General features: G+C 37.7%; 1 protein-coding gene across 4 annotated transcripts in view; it reads left to right on the forward strand.

Moving 5' to 3' along the window:
- The window catches only part of hat1 (histone acetyltransferase 1), a 39,381-nt gene extending 18,116 nt beyond the window's left edge, over window positions 1-21,265 (forward strand). For all 4 annotated transcript variants that reach the window (XM_079619809.1, XM_079619811.1, XM_079619808.1 and 1 more), the window contains exons 5-11: window positions 1,215-1,394; window positions 5,678-5,799; window positions 7,101-7,205; window positions 9,214-9,320; window positions 11,885-12,036; window positions 14,731-14,847; window positions 20,802-21,265. In XM_079619809.1, coding sequence (XP_079475935.1) covers window positions 1,215-1,394; window positions 5,678-5,799; window positions 7,101-7,205; window positions 9,214-9,320; window positions 11,885-12,036; window positions 14,731-14,847; window positions 20,802-20,969 — 951 coding nt within the window. In that variant the 3' untranslated portion in view covers window positions 20,970-21,265. The remainder of the gene's footprint in view (window positions 1-1,214; window positions 1,395-5,677; window positions 5,800-7,100; window positions 7,206-9,213; window positions 9,321-11,884; window positions 12,037-14,730; window positions 14,848-20,801) is intronic.
- Window positions 21,266-21,328: the final 63 nt, after the last annotated feature.

Here is a 21,328-nt window from a genome sequence, read left to right on the forward strand (position 1 = left end):
TCGTGTAATCTGAACCAATAACACTGTTTAATATCAAGCATTTCCTGCAGTTTAGCAACAGTAGCCTGCATTTTACATCATTTACTTATTCGGCTGATTTGAATGGGATATTTGATCTTGGGGAGGAATGGAAGCGCACCGCTGAGAAGAAAAGAAAAGTACGCTGGACCGAATGCAGTAGCCGCACGATAACCGCTTTACCCCGATTACCATGGTTTCGTAATTCAAGCCAAAATCAAAATATGATTAATCACACAGCCCTAGTTTCCACTAAAAAACAGTTTTGTGTTTCTTCAGGTGCAAATCAGCATATTAAAATGATTTCTGAACAATCATGTGCCAATTTTTGGTACCAGGGCAAAAACGGTTTAATAAGTCATTTTTTCGGGTCTATTGGTTATTACTTAAACTTTTCCCATTCGAACGTGCATTTAAATACGGTTGTCAATCCAGAAAGTTTGCAGTGTGCTTAGCTGCATGAAATAGGTAAATAACAGGTACGGTAAGTAAAATAGGTGAATGGGTAATTAACAGAAAGCAAGAGAAGAGCCTCACTTTATAATCACGACGACGGTCAATCTCTAAAGCACAAACTCACTGAATTCCTGCAAAAAAATAAATTCCTGTTATTTTTTTTTTACAACAAATCTCTTACCGGTAATATTGACATTGTGTTTGCGCTTTGTTAGTTATAATAAAAGGATTTGCGAGTGTGCGGCTGGCGTTGAATGAACAAAACCTTGTGCGTTTTTTAGCGGTGTTTAGCTAATTCTTACTAACTTGCCGACTAGCAACTCTAATAGGCCATTGCATTCATGCACTCAACAGATATGATTGTGATTGGCTGCAAGGCTCAACGCTTTTAAACACACACTGTAAATAGAAACCTTTGATGCTGAGAGAGAGTTCAAACTAACACAAATGTGAGCGTTTGAAAGCAGCATCTATCAGTGGGTACAGAATATATCCGGGAGAAATGCTGGTACCGCCGACATGATTTTGCACTGTAGTTCAGTTCTTTAATTGTGATCCGTGGAGGTTTAAATATTGACTTTGAAGATTGACTTTGCTTCTATTGTTTGAATTGTAATATACACTGGTCTCTCTTACATAAATGTTGTTCTCTCACTGCAAATGTTGGCAGTTTTTCATGTGTTGAAATGTTGGTAGTTAGTCATTTAAAGCCTGCGCTCTCGTTCTCTGTTTGTCCTCAGCCAGATGATGTGGAGGGAAAGGTCAGAGCGATCATTCCTGCTGGTTTCTGCTGTAACACAGATGACTTTGTCTCTCTCTTGGAGAAAGAGGCCAACTTCAGACCCTTTGGCAGCCTGCAACACACCTACAAAGTTCACAATGTGGAGGCAGGAGAGGATCTCACCTACCATATACACAAGGTACAGAGTTTCCCACTGCATTTGAGTCACTGCTTTGACTGCTGGCAACGTCATTCAGCCTTCAAACTGGAATATGATAAAGTTTCAGGCCATTGTAGCAGGTTTGGCAGTGTGGATCTTGAATAGTGAAATGTGTTACGTTATGATTTAGAAGTGGAGAAAGTTATTACACTCGAATGAAGGATTATTATTGTGTTTGTAATTGTATAACTACCCAGTCTAGAGATGCACCGAAATTAAAATTCTGGACCGAAACCAAAAATTCAGGGTGCACTTGGCTTAAAGCAACACTAAGGAAGATTTTTTACCTTAAAATAATGTTTCCAAAATCGTGTCAGTGTTTCAAGTCGTAACAGGGTGAAAGGCACTTCTGCCTCCGCTTTGTGGTCCTTTATCTGCTATAACCACACTATATAAGTTTGCCAGATCGGGTCACGTTTCTGTAGTTCTAATGAGACATAAGAAAACTACAAATTTGACTTGCTTTTCGTCAAGCGTTACAATAGTCATTATTTAGTTTTTCTTATTTTCTGATGTCGCAATACATCATACTTTCATAAAGTCATGCATCATACTCTACCTTGTCTGTGGACATCGTTCATTCGAAAGCCGGAGCTGGATAAAAAGCGAGTGTGTGTGCGACGGTAGGCTAAATTATTTATGACCGCGGTTAATGGACAATTCCGCTTCCAACCTGTAGGGCGACCGCAGAGGAAAAGTTCCTTGGTGTTGCTTTAAAACCGAAAATATAATTTTTTTAAATTTTATATTATATTTTTTGTATTATTATATTAATATTAGACTTTTTAATTAATTTGATGATTTTTATCAAAACACCGACATTAAATTTTAAATCAACACTCAAAAAAACATTGTGCAAACATTTTAATTGCAAATAAGGCTTTTTTATATCACCTATTAATTATAGAATTATGTTTCTACTCCAATTTGTTGGTGAAATATAAATGTTTAAATGATGGCTGGAATAATATTTAAAATAAAAGAGAGATTTATTTAAACATTAAAGGTGCATAGCGCAAGATTCTGAGTTTTTGCAGAACTATGCCACCTCTGGCGGCAAGCGAAACTGCAGCCAGAGATGTGCATGCTTAAGTTTAAAGTTTTCTTTTTTTTATCTTACGTGGAGTTTGCGTTGGTGTTTGAAATGAACTGCAAGCAGGTCTCTTACAATCCATCTTCTACGGAGAATGCCGGCGAATACACAAATATGCCAGACATAGCTATGTGAGCGTGCCGTGAACGCGTATGACGTCACGCCCAGTCTCAAATTCCGGCCCGAATCCCTCTTATTTATTTTACTTTACAGGATTATAGAGACTATCTCAGTGATCAGAGAAAGGCTCATTCAGCCCATCAGGCAATTGTTTAAGCATGTATGGGTTAGAAAATCGGTATTTTTAACATGAAAAGTTGCTTAATGCACCTTTAAATAATGAAGACATCACTGATATAATGTAAATGTAAGTAAAAATATAATGAATATGTTAAACGGTGCATATATTTAGCAAAATTCTGCTCAAGTTATTTTTTTCTAGCTAACTACTGTTTTTTCCGGACTATAAGTCGCTCTGGAGTATAAGTCGCATCAGTCAAAAATGTGTCATGAAGGGGAAAAAAACATAAGTCGCACTGGACTATAAGTCGCATTTATTTTGAAATTTATTTAAAAAAATCCAAGACCAAGAAAATGCATATAATCTGGAAAGGCAAGTTATTCAGCTACACAACAGCACACAGAACAACAGGCTAAATAGGTGTCTGGTGTGTTAACGTAACACATTAATAGTTATTCAGCTACACAATACCATAAAGAACATATACCTGAGGCTGAATAGGCTAAATTAACATAAGCCAGCAAATCCAACAAGTTACCGGTAAGCAAGTTGATCAAGCTCCCGCAATCTAATGGGCTTTATGCACAGCTGCACTACTTCCTGAACTTTAGCCAGCTCCATTGTTTCCTATCTGCCATTATTGGACAAACTGATTAATCCAGGTGTGCCTGACCAACAACAATAATCAGACACCTGGATTAATCAGTTTGTCCAATAATGGCAGATAGGAAACAAAGGAGCTGGCTAAAGTTCAGGAAGTAGTGCAGCTGTGCATAAAGCCCATTCCACAACACTGAATCCATTGAGTTCTTCCTCGGTGTCGCTTCTGAACAACTCCGCTAACTAGTGCGCCCTCTCGCGGCTGTAGACTGTAATGTTTTCTCTTGGTCCATCTCAGTCAGTATGAATTAATTTTGATATATAAGTCGCACCTGACTATAAGGACCAGCCAAAACTATGAAAAAAAAGTGCGACTTATAGTCCGGAAAATACGGTAATGAGTTACTGGACATTGAATAGCTCTCCTGAGGTAAATGTAACGTTACGGGACATATTGTTTACAAGCTGTTTTATTGATGTCTTTCCACAGTTTAAACACTGAGAGATTATTTGAGACATTATACATTTCAGTAAGTCGTTCTATATCCTGCAACATACCTCCTGATGTTCATGTTTATTTAGTGCTTTAACTAGTAGTAAAGAAAGAGGAAGAGATGATCAATTCATGTGGACTTGATAAGTTAAAGATCCGTGCTCCTGCTTTAACTGCTGCGGCTAAAAGTAACCAAACACAAACCTTATTGCAATTATTGGATGGCAGACATGTTACAAATGTTTAGAGAAGTTTGGTTCACACATCAACAAAAAAACAGCATAGGCTAAAGGATCGATCTTGAGATTTAGGAATTCATATCAGTATCGATTAAAATCGAGAAAACTGTTTTGTCCACACAGCGGACACGTTTAAAGTTGTAGTTTATCCACGTTGTATGCAAAAATTAGACGCTGAACAGTCAAAATGCATAAACGGAGGAGCGCTAATTAAATGTCAGTAGCTAACGTAATAGTCAATAAACACACACGTTTTCATGGACACCTTTTTTCATGTACTACATTCGGATTGAATTCATTCGGATTGATGAATCCAAACATAGTGTTTACATGAGCGATTAATAAAATGATCAGGTTGATGTTTATGTCACAAGCTTCAAAATTAATTTTTTTGACATGAATATACAGAGTTCCCTGTGGTTTGCGCAAACTATTCTCCTACATTGCTTCTTTCCTTAGTTTTAAAGAGCAGACTCAATATTTATCTATAAGGAAAATTTTAGAATGACAGGACACTCATTCAACAACGCATCATACATCTTCACGCCATTTCTACTTTATTGCATATGCGCACTACTTTCCAGTTTCTGTGTTCAATCCGATCAAGTGTTTACATGTCCTCTCGATGGGATTGGAAACGGTTTAAACCACCCCTTACAATCCGAAGGAAATTTTAATCTGATTTGGCCAATTCATTCCGATTAACATGGTTACATATGACTTTTTTCATTTCGACTGCCACTAGTTCGATTACAGTCTCATTATTAGGGTCCTTGTTAACGCAACTACTGTTTTCAGTCAATGATTTCAGAACATTTCAAAACTATTTCGGGCTGAAGCCGAACATTTTTTGTCGCCACATTTTTTTCTTTGGTTTGCTGCTAATGCTTTTAATAATTTATAAATCATCTGGCTGCATATTAAACTGACCTTTTTGATGTGCCATATTATGCAAAAGTGTTTTGCAAACATGCAAAAAATTGACTTTCCCACTGCCCATTTTAAAGAATGACAAACTTTTAATTAAGTTTTAGCACATTTCCCTGTGAACCCACTATGGATTTTATCGGTACCACTTTACAATGAGGTTTCATTAGTTAACATGAACTAAGAATTAACAATACTTCTACAGCATTTATTAATCTGGGTTAATGTTAATTTCAAGGTTTACATTATTAACATCAAATGTGGTATTTGTTAATATTAGTTAATGGACTGTGAACTAACATGAACAATCAATGAACGGCTGGATTTGTATTAACTACCATTAACAAAGATTATTAAATACTGTAACAAATACAGGTGAAACTCGAAAAATTTGAATATTGTGAAAAGGTTTTCATAAGCTGTAAGCCATAATCATCAAAATTATAACAAATAAAGGCTTGAAATATCTCTCTTTGCATGTAGAGTCTATATAATATATTAGTTTCACCTTTAAGTTGTATTACTGAAATAAATGCAATTTTGCACCATATGCAAATTGTTCGAGTTTCTCCTGTATATTGCTCACTGTTAATTAATGCATTAAGTAATGGTAATAAATAAGACCTAATTGTAAAGTTTCACCATGTGATCTGCTCTTGATGCTTCTAGGTGGATGTCTCATGTCCAGGGTTCAGAGAGTACCACGAGCGCTTGCAGACGTTTCTCATGTGGTTCATTGAGACGGCCAGTTTCATCGATGTGGATGATGACCGCTGGGATTTCTTCCTAGTGTGAGTGTCTAAGATTCAAATATTCTTTATGGTGTATCAGCATTAAAGTATAATCCCTCATTCCTCAGTTTGAACACACTTGCAAACATTGGTTTTACTGTAATGATCTTCAGTCTAGCAGGCAAGAATGTGTCAAATTACTAAAATTAGTTAAAGAACTAAAATTACGTTGGTAACTCACAATCAGCTGTGAAGTTCATAGATCTGTAGAACTGCAATCCCACCACCAACAGGATGATTTAGACTATATGGGTCATATAACATGCATTTGTGTAAAGAATAATTTATATATATATATATATATATATAAAAATAGTATTACGGGTAATAAAACAAACTTCGCATTTCTGTTTTGAATGTCTTGCCCCATAGACTTCCGTTGTATAACCATTACGGTAAGTGCAGTTTTTATTTGTTTTTACAATCAACTAAATTATGTCACAAATACTGACATTATGACTTAAAGGTATAGTTCACCCCAAAATGTAAAGTCTGTCATCATTTACACTCTACCCATGTACTATTTCGACTTGCATAAAAGAAGATAATTTGAGAAATGTCTCAAAGGAAACCAAAATAGGTATGAACGACACATTGAGGGTAAAGAACGAATTTAAGTTGTCGGCAAAAATTTGTGATTAGTGTTGATAACTTTGGCAGGCAAAAAATCCAAATCAAGTGCTCTCACAAAGTCAGCGAGTGCCGATACGAATGTAGTGTCAATTAATAGTGAACAGTAACTTTCTAAACCCTAATTTCCCGAGTCTTTCTCACACACGTCTAAAGCGTCCGAGCGGGCCCAGTTACGTCTCTCCTGCCTTTGTGGGGCCAATTATCAGACTGCTTTAATTATATTTTCTCCTGCATTGAAGCAAATTGTTGATCTGGCAAGAGTTTCCTTTGTGTTGTTTGTCTGGTTTCTTTGCTCTTGTGTTTCTTTCTTTCTTGAGTCAGACCAAGAGGCTGAATTGAATGTTGTTGTCTTTTGAAACGCTGAATGAAGTCTCCAGCGGTAGTGAAGGGGACTCTGCCTGTGTTTTCTTTGCTTTGGCACCTATTAAAACAGACAATGGGCAAATGGACTGGAGTGATGTGAAGAGGCTAGATGCCTGCCTCTCTGCTCAAAGTTGCAGTGCACCAATTAAGTGCATAATGCATTCAGTGTCTCCAGCAGGTGCAGCGACGGGCCACTGGCCCTCACGGTGGCGACGGGACGGGACGGGGGGTGTTCGGTGCATGGGAGCGTGCCTGCGATTGACCTGCCTTTGTCATCTCTCTCTATCTCTCTGTCTTTCTTGCAGATTCGAGAAGTACAATAAGGATGGAGAGACCCTTTACGCGACGGTTGGCTACATGACAGTGTATAATTACTACGTATACCCAGACAAAACCAGACCACGTGTCAGGTAATTACTGAGGAAGCACGTGCCCACTATCTGCTTTATTCTGTGAAAAAAAGGAAAAGAAAATTACACTTCTTTCTCTCTCCATTGTCCCTAAAACTCCCAAATTACCATCTCGCGTCTCTTGTGTGCCAGCCCCTCACCGGGTATTATAAGACCCACCAATTCAGCATCACCCACCCAAAAGCTGGTTTTGAAAACGAGTCTAATGTATTGATTGGCAAGACGTGCTAACGTTTCATTACATCGGCCACTGATGAATGAGCAGATATAACCTCTGGGAGACTGATGATATCATTGCTTACTGTATTTGAGAACATTTTCAGCAGCTAAATTGAGGCAGTCTTTATCAGTAATTCGCAACCGGTGGGTCACGACCCAAAATGAGTTCTGATAGGATCAACCATACAAAATGCAAATGGTAAATTGCAGTTAACCATATAGTCCTGCATAGGAAACAAATAGTCGAAGTAATAGGCTTTTAAATAGCTGGAGGAAATGCTTCCTGTTTCTCATGATGTTGATTTCACAGGTCATGTGTACCATCACTATTTTCCCTCGGTAATATGGCAAATATGTGACCCACAAAACCAGTCACTTGGGTACTTTTTAAAAAAAATTGAGATTTATATATCATATGAAACCTTAATAAATTCACTTTACATTGATGTATGGTTTGTTAGGATAGGACAATATCTGGCTGAGATGCAACTATTAGAACATCTGGAATCTGAGGGTGCAAAAAAATTTAAACATTGAGAAAATCTCCTTTAAAGTTGTCCATTTATGTTCACGATTGTGCAGCATCCACTCTCAAAAATAAATGTTTTATATATTTACGGTAGGAAATTTACTAAATATCTTCATGGAACATGATCTTTACTTTATATCCTCATGATTTTTGGCATAAAAGAAAAATCTATAATTTTGACCTATACAATGTATGGTTGGCTATTGCCACAAATATACCCATGCGACTTGTGACTGGTTTTGTGATCCATATAATGTAATATTTGGCTCAGTGTTACCATATCACACTTCTGCAGTTGTTTGTCATTGCATATTAAGGGTTGGGGACCAAAACGCACCGGTATGTACCGGACCGAATCAGAAGGCAGATTTCAGTGCCTGAGATTTAAAGATACATGCAATTAAACAAGGTGTTGAAATTGTTACCTTTTAGCACCACTTTACAAGGCTGGGCTGACCAGCAATGCTTCACTTCATAGAGATCAGACGCATTGATTTAGTTCATTGAAAAGCTCTGGCGCCATTCATGGGAAATACCCTTAAACGTTAAAAGGATGATACGCAAAGATTTCGCTTTCCATGGACATGGGCCACATGACAAAATTATTTTGTTGATGAATGTTTGACTTGACCTAAAAGACTATTGTAGTTGGGTTCGGTAGCTTAGGTTTTATTGTAAATTTATGTAGATTTGTTGTGTTTTGTATTTAAGTACACTTTAAACTTTTAATATTGTCAATTTAAATATTTTCTTTTTCAATAAAAAAAGCCTTTCTTTAATATCATCCATCGTCGTTTTGTGGCTCTTTTTTTGAAGTATCGGTTCAGGGACCGTCAAGGCACCGATACCGTTTTAAAAGTATTGATTTGGCACCGCTATCGTGAAAAAAATAACCCAAACGATACCCAACCCTAATATTAAAACATCTCATGGTTTTCTTAGGACAGTTTTTCAGTTTTTCTTTGGTATTTTGGTACTTTTAAAGATAATTTTTGGTACTTTTGGTGTGATTAACAATTTGTTTTCTTTGTTGTGTCAGTAACTTGATGTTGTTGAATGTGTCCTGAAGCAAAAGCTCTGTCCTATAAGGTCAGTAGTGTAGTGTGTGTCTGAAGGGTGCTAGAGTTGTAACGGGGTCTGTGTTTGCAGAACAGTTGCTCAAAGGCTCAAGAGCTCTATCCTTAAATTGGTATTGTGCCTAATCATCGTGCTCTTCTGTGCAGCATCACTGACGCTGTGTGTGTGTGTGTGTGTGTGTAGCCAGATGCTGATCTTACCACCGTTCCAGGGAGAAGGCCACGGGGCTCAGCTCTTAGAGACAGTCCACCGGTACTACTGCACGCTTGCTAAAGTACAGGACATCACAGGTATGAGCGCATACCGAGGCCGAGATTAAACATTCATGAGTGATTTTATTACTAGTGTCGTTTGCCAGAGAAATGATCGTTATTATTCCTTCTCATACTTAAGGCCACATACACACGGTAAAGATTCAGGAGTGCCAACCGCATTTAGATGCGGGAGTGAATCCCCTACATTATAATTTTGTGCATATACAGAACACGACTCACTCCCGAAATTGTGGTGATTGTCACGTAATAAAAGGTATCTTTCCCATGTTAATCAGAGTTATTGTCCTAACCAGCCGTGATGGCGACACACACAACGGTTCTATTTTAGAAATTCTTAGAATAGAAAGTTTCTATTTCTGCGACGTTGCGGCTGGAAGAACAACATACAAAATATGACAATGATAATCTCTGGTGCGGTTTATGTGCTTTATTTGATGTTAAAAGCATCTAATGCGAGTTTTAATATAGTTTGCATGATATATTAGCCATACTGAAAGCGACAATGGATAATTCATCTCAAATTAACAACTGAAAAGTGTATTCTATGACAAAGATTGATCTAATCTTATCGCGTCTGGTTAGGAGGACACAGTGACGTTTTTCTTATCTACTATTTTTTCACGAGTTAATTTGGTTGTAGGATGCGGTTGTCACTCCCTTAACTACTGAACTCTGTGTGTACAGAACTGGATTAAGCACTAAAAGCTGGATTGTTTGGACAACCAAATTTAGCTGCAGTGTGTACTTAACCAAACATTTGAACAAAAGATTTATGCGAAGTATTATCTTTTAGATAGGAACTTGTCCCACATAATGCTAACCTGACTGGAATGTGACAGAAAATGTGAGTGGTGCAAACAGTATAGATTTATAATATTAGCCATGATATCAGTTTTTGGCCCTAACATAATTTAAGAATCCATTTTATATATATATTATACATTACGTTATTACACGTCTCACTGAACCATTGCTGACCGTTGTAGTAGCATAACTATATTGTTTTATATAGCTATGATAGGTTAATTTATTTCCAATCACTACAGCCTCTTTATTCACAAATAATACAATAATTTCGTCTCAAATCTATATTTCATTTATACTACTTTATTATTACGTGGGATAATATACATGCATACTTTTACATCCATTAATGCAGTCAATAATGAAAGTTATTGAAGATGAAAGTTCCAATACAGTCGATTATAATTTGTCATGTTGTTTTCTTCATTTTGATCTAGGAAATCCTTTGCAAATGGCTTTATCTAAGTAAAAAAATGAATGTAAAGCCTAGTACCATTAGAGCAAGCGTTCAGAAAGCTGACATGTATGATCACACAGCCATTTTAATGATATTCAGTGTGTTTGAATGGGAGCGAGGGCAAAGTGTTGTGAATGTCCTTTCATAAGGCAGTTGTTGCCGCTGAGCTGCGCTGCCTTCAGTTTTGGGGAGGTGAAGGGATGTGATGTTAATTGCCGGCAGTTTGCTGCTGAAATGTGCTGGCCACATGCTGCCACTCACTCACCCCCTCAACAAAGACACAATTATTCAGAGAGAGAGAGAGAGAGAGAGAGAGAGAGCGAGAGAGAGAGAGAGGACCACACTCTACCAGATCTCTACCATGTTTGTTAATTTCTCCCTCTATATAGAGAGAGGACCAGATAACAAGGGCTGTGTAGTATAGCATTATATAACATAATATAGAAATAGTTGCTTGAAATTACCTTTTTTTTCATAGTGTGCATTTCAAGAAGTCAAAAAAAATTATATATATATATATATATATATATATACAGTAAAAATTTAGTTAATAATAATCTAGATTTCTTAGTCTAGATTAATAGTTAATCAAATAACCTAGAATATTTTTTTATACACTGTATTTGTGCTAAATGAACACCCTGAATAATATGAAATAATTTACAGTATATCAATCATACGCTAATATAACAAATACATAAACAGCAATATTTACCCTCATATATTTTTACTAAAACATCCATTAATGACACTTCCATTAATGTTTTTTTATGATGCAGCACAAATCAAATTTTATCAGCAGTTTGAATCAATTCATTGAAAGTCAACTGATTCAATGAAATTAGTCAAACTTAACAAACATTGCAACTAAAGTTTAATATAAGACATTGATAATGCCCCCGTATTTGTGAAGCAGTGAAAGAAACGCAAGTCTAATGCTGCGGGTTGTATTAAGTACATTAAATTCATAATATTAGCTTGTTCCTGATATATTTATATATTTTTTATTTATTTTTATTGCCATCTGCTATATATTGTAAACATCCAATGTATTGCCCAGTCCTAATCTACATTGTATTACTGTATTTGGTCTCCCATCTCTTTTTTTATTTAGTAAAAGTCTTTGTTTCCCCTGATTACCAGAGTAAACATGCATTTATCTTAATTTTCTCCAATGATGTACTCCGCATATGTAATGAGTGTTTTCGTGAAGGTTGAGCTGTGTTTGTCTGGCGTCAGTATCTTAATACTGTATTTTACCAAATGAAAACTTTCAAGACCGTGGGCTGACATGATTTCACAACTGTCTCCTCTGCAGCGGAAGATCCCTCTGAAAGTTATGTGAAGCTGAGAGATTTCGTGCTGGTGAAGCTGTGCTTGACTCTGTCGTCCTTCTCCAATGAGAAGCTCTCTCTGGGCTTCAGTGAGGAAATGGCGTCTGAGGCCAGAGAAAAACTCAAGATCAACAAGGTAACATCCCTTGCAGGTTTAGTTATTATTTTACTTTATTATACTTTATTTTATTGATATCGATAGTCCAGAAAAGACACGAGAAGAGGTGGAAATAAGTTTGTGATAGGGTTGAAAAGTCACAAGATGGATTCAAACCTGCTTCACACACATATGTTTCAATAGCACCTGATTAGATAAGTTTGATTAGTATCAATGAATCTGTTTTTTGATTGAGTAAATCCAATTAGTGGTTTGCGATCATCACTAAAATTGTTCCCAACAGTTCATGTGTGGCATTTTATCTCCTTTAAAATGTTTTAATAAAAATATATCTAGATGTAGAGACCACTGTTTATTACTATACATTTGTTATATCGGTGTATATTAGATAAATTAAACTTTTTTTTTTTACTTCATTTAACTTCTTGTATTTTGAATCCACTTGCCAGCAGTAGCTGTGTGGTTCAATACCCCCCCCCCCCCCCCCCCCCCCACACACAGACAATTTAAAAAAAATATAATTTCAGAGTAAACTTCAAGATGCTGTGTAGTGTTTTAACAACATCACCAGCCCTATTTTTTCCTTGTTTCGCAGCCCTTCCTTTACAACTTTACTGGTGCTTTATAGTGTAGCTATTAAGGCCAAGTAGTCTAATTCTACATTAATTCTACAAAGAGTTTGCGCATTTATATACTGAGACATCTTTGTCCTGATGGGTTTTCAACTTGCAATGTCCCTAAAGGTAGGAGTGAACATCCGTTTCCTCTGAGGGCCATTAGCAGGTAGTGAGTGGGAGTGGGCCTAACAGTGACCCCTGTGGGACTCCTCTCTCTCTCGCCACTCCGGTCACTCTTTAACTGCTCCAATTATGACCCAGCATCTCCTTTTATGCCCCACAATCCCCTCTGTTCGTGTTGTTTGTGAGTGATTATCTCAGGGTGGTGCCTGTGGCATGGCCAGGCAAAATGCGTGTCTCTCCATGCTACCCTAGTGGGAACTGCGTGAGGTATGGTGGACCTCTCGGAGTCATAGTTACAGAAGGAGTCAGAGTAGCTCGGGAATCCCAGAGCAAGATGCTTTTAACCCAGAGAAGTGGACACCATTAAAGATTCAGTCCATAATTGCTGTGACTGGTACATTTTGTACAATGTATTTAGAGTCTCTGCTCTTCCCTGTAACAAAACTATTCATCAGTGACCGCTAGGATATGGACATTACATCTTATTGTAATGTGACATGCAATGGAAGCTTCCTTTTCATGTTGAATGGATTAGAAACACATAATCTGATCATCTATGGTCTTTGCCTTCATTAGTACAAAAAAGACTAGCTAAACGTTTGGAAGTTACCCACATAGCACAGTAAACATGATAACTCTAAACTTTTCTAAAATTCATGATGTTATTTATTCAGGTTTTGTCTTTTGCATTTGTGTTGGTCACTGCTTACTTAGGCTATGTGGGTAGCATCTGTGGCACACTGATAGTTTTTACACATTTCTTTATAGCTGTGCTAGATCTTCTCGTTTCACATAAATCTAAATTTAAATCAGTATTTCAGGTCCATGTTTTATTTATATATTGGTGAAAACAATGTAGTTGGATGAATATTGCACAGTCAGTCGGTAATTATCAAAATGAACCTCTTTAGGGTAATACACGACCCCTCAGCTTTGTATCTTAATCATCCTATCTGTTTATTTTGCAAAAATGATTACTGAACTCTACCCACAGGAATTACATTGGTATAAAACAACAACATAACTGTAATTGTATCGGTATGGCATAACTAAACTTTCAGAGTAGTTCCACCTCTAAAGTACTATATTGACCGCAGTTACAGCTTAAATACATCATTAGAGATGCACCGATTGCGATTTTCTAGGCCGATTACCATTTTTCATTGAGTTCGACCTGCCGATACCGATTTTAGCCGATTCCGATGTCATTTTTTCTAACAACTGTACAAATTTTTATTTTTATTTTTTTAAATAGAACACCATATACTTTTACCCAAACTGAATAATTAAAACAAGTTAAATTGGGTAAATTTTCTAAATGTACATTTTCTACAAATATTTTTTAGTGTTCATTTTCTTTTCTGACACGGCCTACTCCAGTTCTTGTTAAAACACACTAGACATATACATTATGTGTATTTTTTGGCACTTTTTGTGTGAAATCATATTTATTTTGACCATCAAAAGTGTGCTTTAACTTTAATTGAGCGTGAACGGACATCTTGATGCTCACGCGACGCTCCTTTTTTTCGGCGTGAATGTTAATCAATGAGTGCATTCACACCGAAAAAAATATACGCCGCTTGCGGTGTGAAACGGCCGTAATTCACGAGGTTTCCTACATGTGCAGTCCTGTGCACGTGTGATGCTGATGTTGCGCGATGTTAATCATGAGGCGCCCGAGATTTGACCGGCATAAAATCGGCATATGTCAGACTGACCGGCCGGTCGCCGCTCATGGCCGTTCACGTGAAAAACGGCCAATTCCGGTCACCAGCCGATCAATCGGTGCATCTCTATATCTAATGTAAGAGCTTTAAAGAAAATCGTCGCATATTGTGCTTTTAAATGCTCAGGACTTAATTATTGTCACAGGTGCTATCCCCAAACTTTAGGTGAAAAATAAGCTAGAATGTGTGTTAAATGAAACAAACCTTTACAATATGCCTTTTGTCTACTCTCTACCTTTCAGAAACATGCACGGCGTGTTTATGAAATTCTGCGTCTCAGAAACACAGACATGAGCGATGAAGAGAAAGCCAGAGAATTTCGCTTGGAGGTGAAAAAACGACTCTTTGGACCCTACAGAGTAAGTGTGTTTGTGTGTGTTTGATCTGCTCATGTCGGCTGTAGGTCCTTCTGTGCTGATGGACTGCATTTAAGAAGCAGAATGACTGCAATCTGACTTGGTACACGGAGTACATTACCCATTAGGTGTAACTGCAACATGCAATGATTAGTCAGTCAAAGTGCAGAGAAAGGAGCTTGGACTTCATGTTCTGAAGGTGGGGTTCAAGAAACAACGAAACAAGTGAAGTCTTGCCAAAACAAACCCCGACTGCTTGTGTAACGTTCTCCAAACCGTGCAGCTCCAACTACAACATGTGAAATGAAGCATTTCTTGACTTCAAAGAGAGCTGCACATTTCTAGCCCCGTTTATATTAGTGCGCTGTGTAAAAATGAACAGAAACGAAACTCTTTCAGCGCTGCTGTTCTGATATTCTCCAGTCTTTGTCTGGTGTAATTTATTCATTGAGTGGTGTGAATAGTTTTTGCCGTTTCCTGTGTGATCCTCTCACGCGGTGTTAAGAGCGAGAGGGACCCGAGGCCTCGGTCTGGGTTTGTTTGAGGGTATAATGGCTCACACCGGGCGGCAGCCGCAGTCTCCACATCCACACCACGAGCTCCATTCACAACAAGTGTCATTATTACAGATTTGCATCTGATTTAAGCGGAGCCATTTAGCAGGGAGAATGCAGCGCCCAGTCACCTGCACACGGTCTCTCTCTAATCCCATCTCTCCGCATGAAGACACGCTGCAGTTGTGTGTGTGTGTGTCTCGGGATCTGTGCAATATCACTCAATTACTTTGGCCCCAATCGTTATCTTTCTGCAGGCTTTTGTATGTTATAGTTATGATTTGGAGCATGTGATGCAGTATTTTAATGTCTTAAAGACCACCTGTTGCGAAAATCAAGTTGTTTATATGTCCATGTAGTGTTTTTAATATGCGTTAAGACAAACCATGTGTATATTCATAAGTCAACACCATTGCTGAGTATTTTCTCTTTAAAGCTGCAGTGAACCAAAGACAGTCTCGAAAACACGGTTTGAAATCGCCCTTGTTCACTACGTCACAAATATGATGTAACCAATCACGTCAACGTGTTAGGGAACGGGAGTCTCGAGAGAAGCCAGGTTGTCCTGGTATATTTTTCAGTTGATATGAAAAATCAGGTGCATTTAGCAATATAGAGTGAGTTGTGTATATGATTTATATTATGATGAGCTATATGCTTTTCTCCACTGACATTCTGAGAAAGTGTTTCTGCGGATGCTGATTGTTAGAAGGCAGCTTTCTGAATCTGAGATGCGGACAGGAACATGTTTGTGTAACATTAGCAACACATTATTAGCTGTTTGATAATGTAGTCAAGCAAAAGGCTAATCATATTAATTATCGTTGTGTGTCCGACATAGTATAGAGCGATTCATAAAACACATGACCACTCTGATACATCCCTGTATAATTCACTCTTCCTCTTCTTCTGAATCAGTTTCTGGTTCATACATATATGGCTGAATTAAACCAGTATTTACACTTGCCATCGTGCAGCGTCTACTACACAGGGTTCCCGCGGGGTCTTAAAAAGTCTACAATTCTGAACTTTAAATTTAAGGCCTTAAAACATCTTAAAAATTGCCAGATTTTCAGCCGAGGTCTTAAATTTAATTTAGTCAGGTCTTAAAAAGGTTTTACCCTCGTTCATTTCCTGAAATACTGGCCACAGAAAGTTATTACAAAATAGCAAAAAAGTATTGAGTCGTAGCCTTCAAAGCGGAGCTGTAGCAGGGGTCTCCGACACGTCACTCGCGAGCTACCAGCAGCTCGTGCCCTGATTGGCGGTAGCTCGCCAAGAGGCCGTTCACATATTGCGTCTTTTGCGCGCTCAAGTTCGTTATTTCAAATTTAGGCGCGGCGCAAACACACTCATATTAGAAGCAATGCGGCTGTTTTTTCCAGGCGGAGCGAGATATAAAAAAAAAAGCTCAACTTTTCAGAATTCTGCAAGCGCACCGCAGGTCATGTGACAAGAACCTACCAATCCGCTTCACCCTTTCTGTAACAGTCAACATGAAGGATGGGGGTGCACCGTGCACCCAAACACTACAGGTGTTTTTCTCTTCTCCGTAAATAAATAATGGCTTCAGCAAGCGTTTATCAGTGGTGGAAATCATTAGCTAGCTACTAAAACTTCTTTGTCGTTGTGGAGAGCGCAGTGCATAGTTGCATAGCAACGACAGACGCAACGGGAAAATCGGACCAAATCTTACTATTAATAATAAAAGATAAGCTAATGTGCATTGTAAATGTCAGTCATTTATCTTTTTTTGACACATTCATTCTATAAAAGATTATTTAAAGGCTGAAATACGTGAGGTTTATCTTTTTATAAAACCTTTTTTGTCAAAACTTTATTTGAATTTGTACATGTTAGTAGATAACATGTTGCAAGACACTCTTTTAAAATCTAGCCATCATTTTTTACGTTATTATTTTAATGTTTATGTAAACGTAAAGTGCATATTGATGCTAATTGTATTTGTTATTTGCTGGTTAATGCGTCATGTAGGTCTTAAATTTAAATCGTTATGGTCTTAAAATGTCTTAAAAAGGTCTTAAATTTGACTTACTGAAACCTGCAAGAACCCTGACTACAGTAAAGTTAAGCAAGTTGAACTCTAAAGCCGCGTTTCCACCGCGGGAACTTTCCCCAGGAACTACTCGGTGTGTTTACACCGCAGGAACCAGGGTCTAAATGAAGTTCGGGGTAAATATTTCCCCCTCCGAAAGTCCCTGCTGGCGAGGTAGTACTTTTTTAAAGTTCAGGAACTTTCGGGGGTGGGACTTGTGCGCTGAATGTGCTGATTGGTTGTGTTCACGCCGCATTTTAATTTGATGACTCCACGCAGCATTCTATTTTAACCGTGTATATACTGTCTATAATTTTAACCGGCATTTTTAAAAATCTATTGCGGTTTGTGGCTTCATGCAGTAAGAGTCTGTCTGCAAATATGGAATGCAAATATTTTTCATTTAAAAATAAAAACCCGGCTGGACCGACGACGAGGTTCAGGCTTTATTAAGCGTATTTGTGTAACAGGAAATTTTATGCGCGCTCGTCCCAGCCATCTCACGGTCAATGTCGGCATCGTCTAATTTTATAGCATTACGAGCTTTCTGAACACGCTTAAGTATCAGTGCTCGTCTCTTTTCTGCCGTTTTGTTAATTACCTCGTTAGTAAACCAATACATCACAAACAACTGCAGCACAGTTTGAATCTCCTCCATACTTATTATAAATGTGGCGATCAAAACTGATTACTGTCCGTCGCAGACTGGGAGGAGCCGTCGTGCGCAGTTTATAATCTTCCCGGTACTTTAGACCGCGGTGTTAACGCAGAAAGCAACCGGTCTGGGGCAAAAAAAGTTCCTGCGAAAAAAGTTCATGGGACAAATTGTTCCGGGTAATTTCGGTGGAAACACGGCTTAAGTGTGAGTTAGTGGAGGCGGGGCTCATTTGCATATTCATAGAACCGCGTATACTAAATGAGGCAAGGGTGTAGAGTGACATTCAAGCTATTTTAAGGCATTAAGAATTTTTTTCCCCAAAAAAAAGCTTTAAATGCCTTTTTGGTGATCAAAGATGAGTTTTAAGGGATACAATTGACCACGGGGGACTTCACAACCTCTGTGGAATTTTATTGCACTTTCTGCACTGATTATGGGAGAGAAAAAATATATTTTTAAATATTGTCCAAAATGTTTAAAGAAATTAACAAACGTTCCAATGGTGGGGTTTAATTTACGTTTTATTTAGCAAGGATGCATTCAATTGATCAAAAGTAAAGACATTTATAATGTTACTAAAGATTCTATTTTAAATATGCTTAATACTGTTGATACTTTTGAACTTACTATGCTTCAAGGAATCTTGAAAAAAGCACAACGGTTTTCCACTGTGATAACAATAAGGAATATCTCGACAATTATGTAGTTAAAAAAAAAAGATTATTGCATTTTGAACATCATACCTCATTTTGTTCCAAGTTAATATTTCTTTCTTCTGTGGAACACAAAAGGAAATGTTTTTACCATGAAAGTGCATACATTATGCAACCACAAATGAGATTAGAGCAGTGTTTTTAGTGAATATAAATCCATAAATTGTCCTGATTCTCACACAAAACTATCGTGTCTTCAGGAGTCTTGGAATATAGTATATGATGGAGTTTTTATTTCTCCTTTTTTCTGAGCTTAGCATGTTCCGGTTGCTGTATGCATTCATAATATGAAAAAGAGCAACATGAACATTCTACTGAATAGTTTTGTGTTCCACAGTAGAAAGAATGTCAGACGGTTTGGAACTTCCCAGTTCTCAGGAGGATTTAGCAGAGTTCCGTGCAGTGTTTATCTTTTCATCTCACTGAGATTGCACTCGATTAGCTGTTTCTTTTCACCGCATGTGTCCTGAGTCTTCTTGGAGGCTGTGGGGATATTAGTTGATATTCTGCAGATAATGTGAGCTGATCTGATATCTGCTTTGGTGCTGAAGCTCCAGCACTGGTAATGTGTTGGATCAGAACCGCTCTCATCGTGACACAGTCCAGGACAGGAAAACTGACAGCAGTAAAGAGACCGAGCCAAAGAGAAAGAGAAAAACATCAGGATCTGCAGACCATATGCCTCTCTTTTCCTGTCCTCGTGTGTGTGTGTGTGTGTGTGTGTGTGTGTGTGTGTGTGTGTGTGTGTGTGTGAATTTAATGGGTTAACTCGCTAATAATTAACTTTGCCTAACATTTCAGTACACTCTTTTATTTTTTTTAGATGTATGTCTAACAACATCAATTCTTAGATTAATTTTAATGACATAAATTGGATTGACACTGCAAGACTCAATGCACAATAATTGAAATATATCTAATCCATCATTTTGCCTGTTTACATTCACTTTAGATGTTAATATCGCATCAACACATGTTTTGACCGAGAAGAACATTAAAGGCAGGGTAGGTGATTTGATCCAGAAACATTTTGTAATGCTGGTTGAAAGATATACTGTATATAAGGTAGTATTATGTTGCAATAACATCTTACCTTTGGGTATTTTGAAAAACAAGTTGGAGATTATCCTAACTTTAAGAGATTGTTTACAATGAATTTAAGAACAAAGATACAAACATTGTTGAGAAATGTTCTTGGGAATACCATATATAAAGTTTGAAAATAAGAATTATTATTTTTCCTTAGAATGTTTCATGAAACTTGACGTTTTTCACTGGAGCATGTGACATCCACACACTGTCTGCACTGCTGTAGCGCTCACTATCTGAATCACACAATAGAGTTGTTCATATCAACCCGGAAGGCTAATTCACCATGGCTTCTCTCTGGAATTTCCCATGGGTTTTCAATAGTGCTTTTTTGATTCATGAGTAAAATAAGGTCGGTGGTAACATAAATGACACACAATTATACCTCAAATGTAAATTTTGGGATGTTTATTTTTATGTAAGTTGCTATATAAAGACTAGACTACAGTGATTGTCTGATTTGTCCGTCATGTAAACTCAGATCCTTGTGGAAGTTGTGCTTCTGTTAGCAACTTTTTATAAAAAACAAAGTAGAATTACAGGAAATCAACTGTCGAATAGCTTTCTTAAAGATGCTACTGTGAATGAAGCCTGTGTGTGTCTGTGCGCTTTCTTCTTAATTCATGTTTTGAGTGTCTTGATTCAGCGCCAAAGCCTCTCAACCTTACAGACTCAATTTTTGTTCACGGCTCTTTTATTTCTCCCCTCTTTCTCTCGCTTTGTTTTTATACATGAAGTTTAGCTGTAATGTAATCACATTTGCCCTGGTGGTTTCTATTCAATGGCAGTTTTTGGATGGGATCGGGTGAGCTGGTTTGCATCTTCTTTTCTTTTGCGCTGTATTGACACCTGTGTATTTTCTCCCAACGCTTTTGCCATGTGTGTAGAAAAACCAGCGTGAGCTGACAAAGATGCGGAAATGTTTGAGGCCAGAGGAGTTGGCGTCCCACATCAGCCAGATGGACACGAGTCTGCAACACGAGGAGCTGGAGAAAAGCTACCAGGACGTGCTTGCGGATTATCGGCGAGTCCTGGAGCGGCTGGCTCAGGCGTGAGCTGCACAAGACTTCTGCATCGCCCTGGAAAGACTGGCCGAGACACACACACACCACACCACACACACACACTTGCATTTTACACAGTGTTAATGAGGGAATAAACATGAATCATCTGCATTTGTTACTTTTGTGATAGACAGGGGGGCAGTTATTCACATGATAAGAGATGAGTGCATTGGTCTACTGTGGAGATGAATTTTTCAGTTGATGTTTTTCCGTCAAATATTTTCCTTAATGTAAAAAATGTAGATTTTGAAGCACTTCCTTGAACAAATAAAATGTTTTGTATATTGCTCAAATGTATGACTTTCCATCTCTTTGGTGATGTGTCTAAAATAAAAAGATTTTACTTAACA

This window comes from Phoxinus phoxinus, assembly GCF_949152265.1.
Source record: "Phoxinus phoxinus genome assembly, chromosome: 7".
Classification (NCBI taxonomy): domain Eukaryota; kingdom Metazoa; phylum Chordata; class Actinopteri; order Cypriniformes; family Leuciscidae; genus Phoxinus; species Phoxinus phoxinus.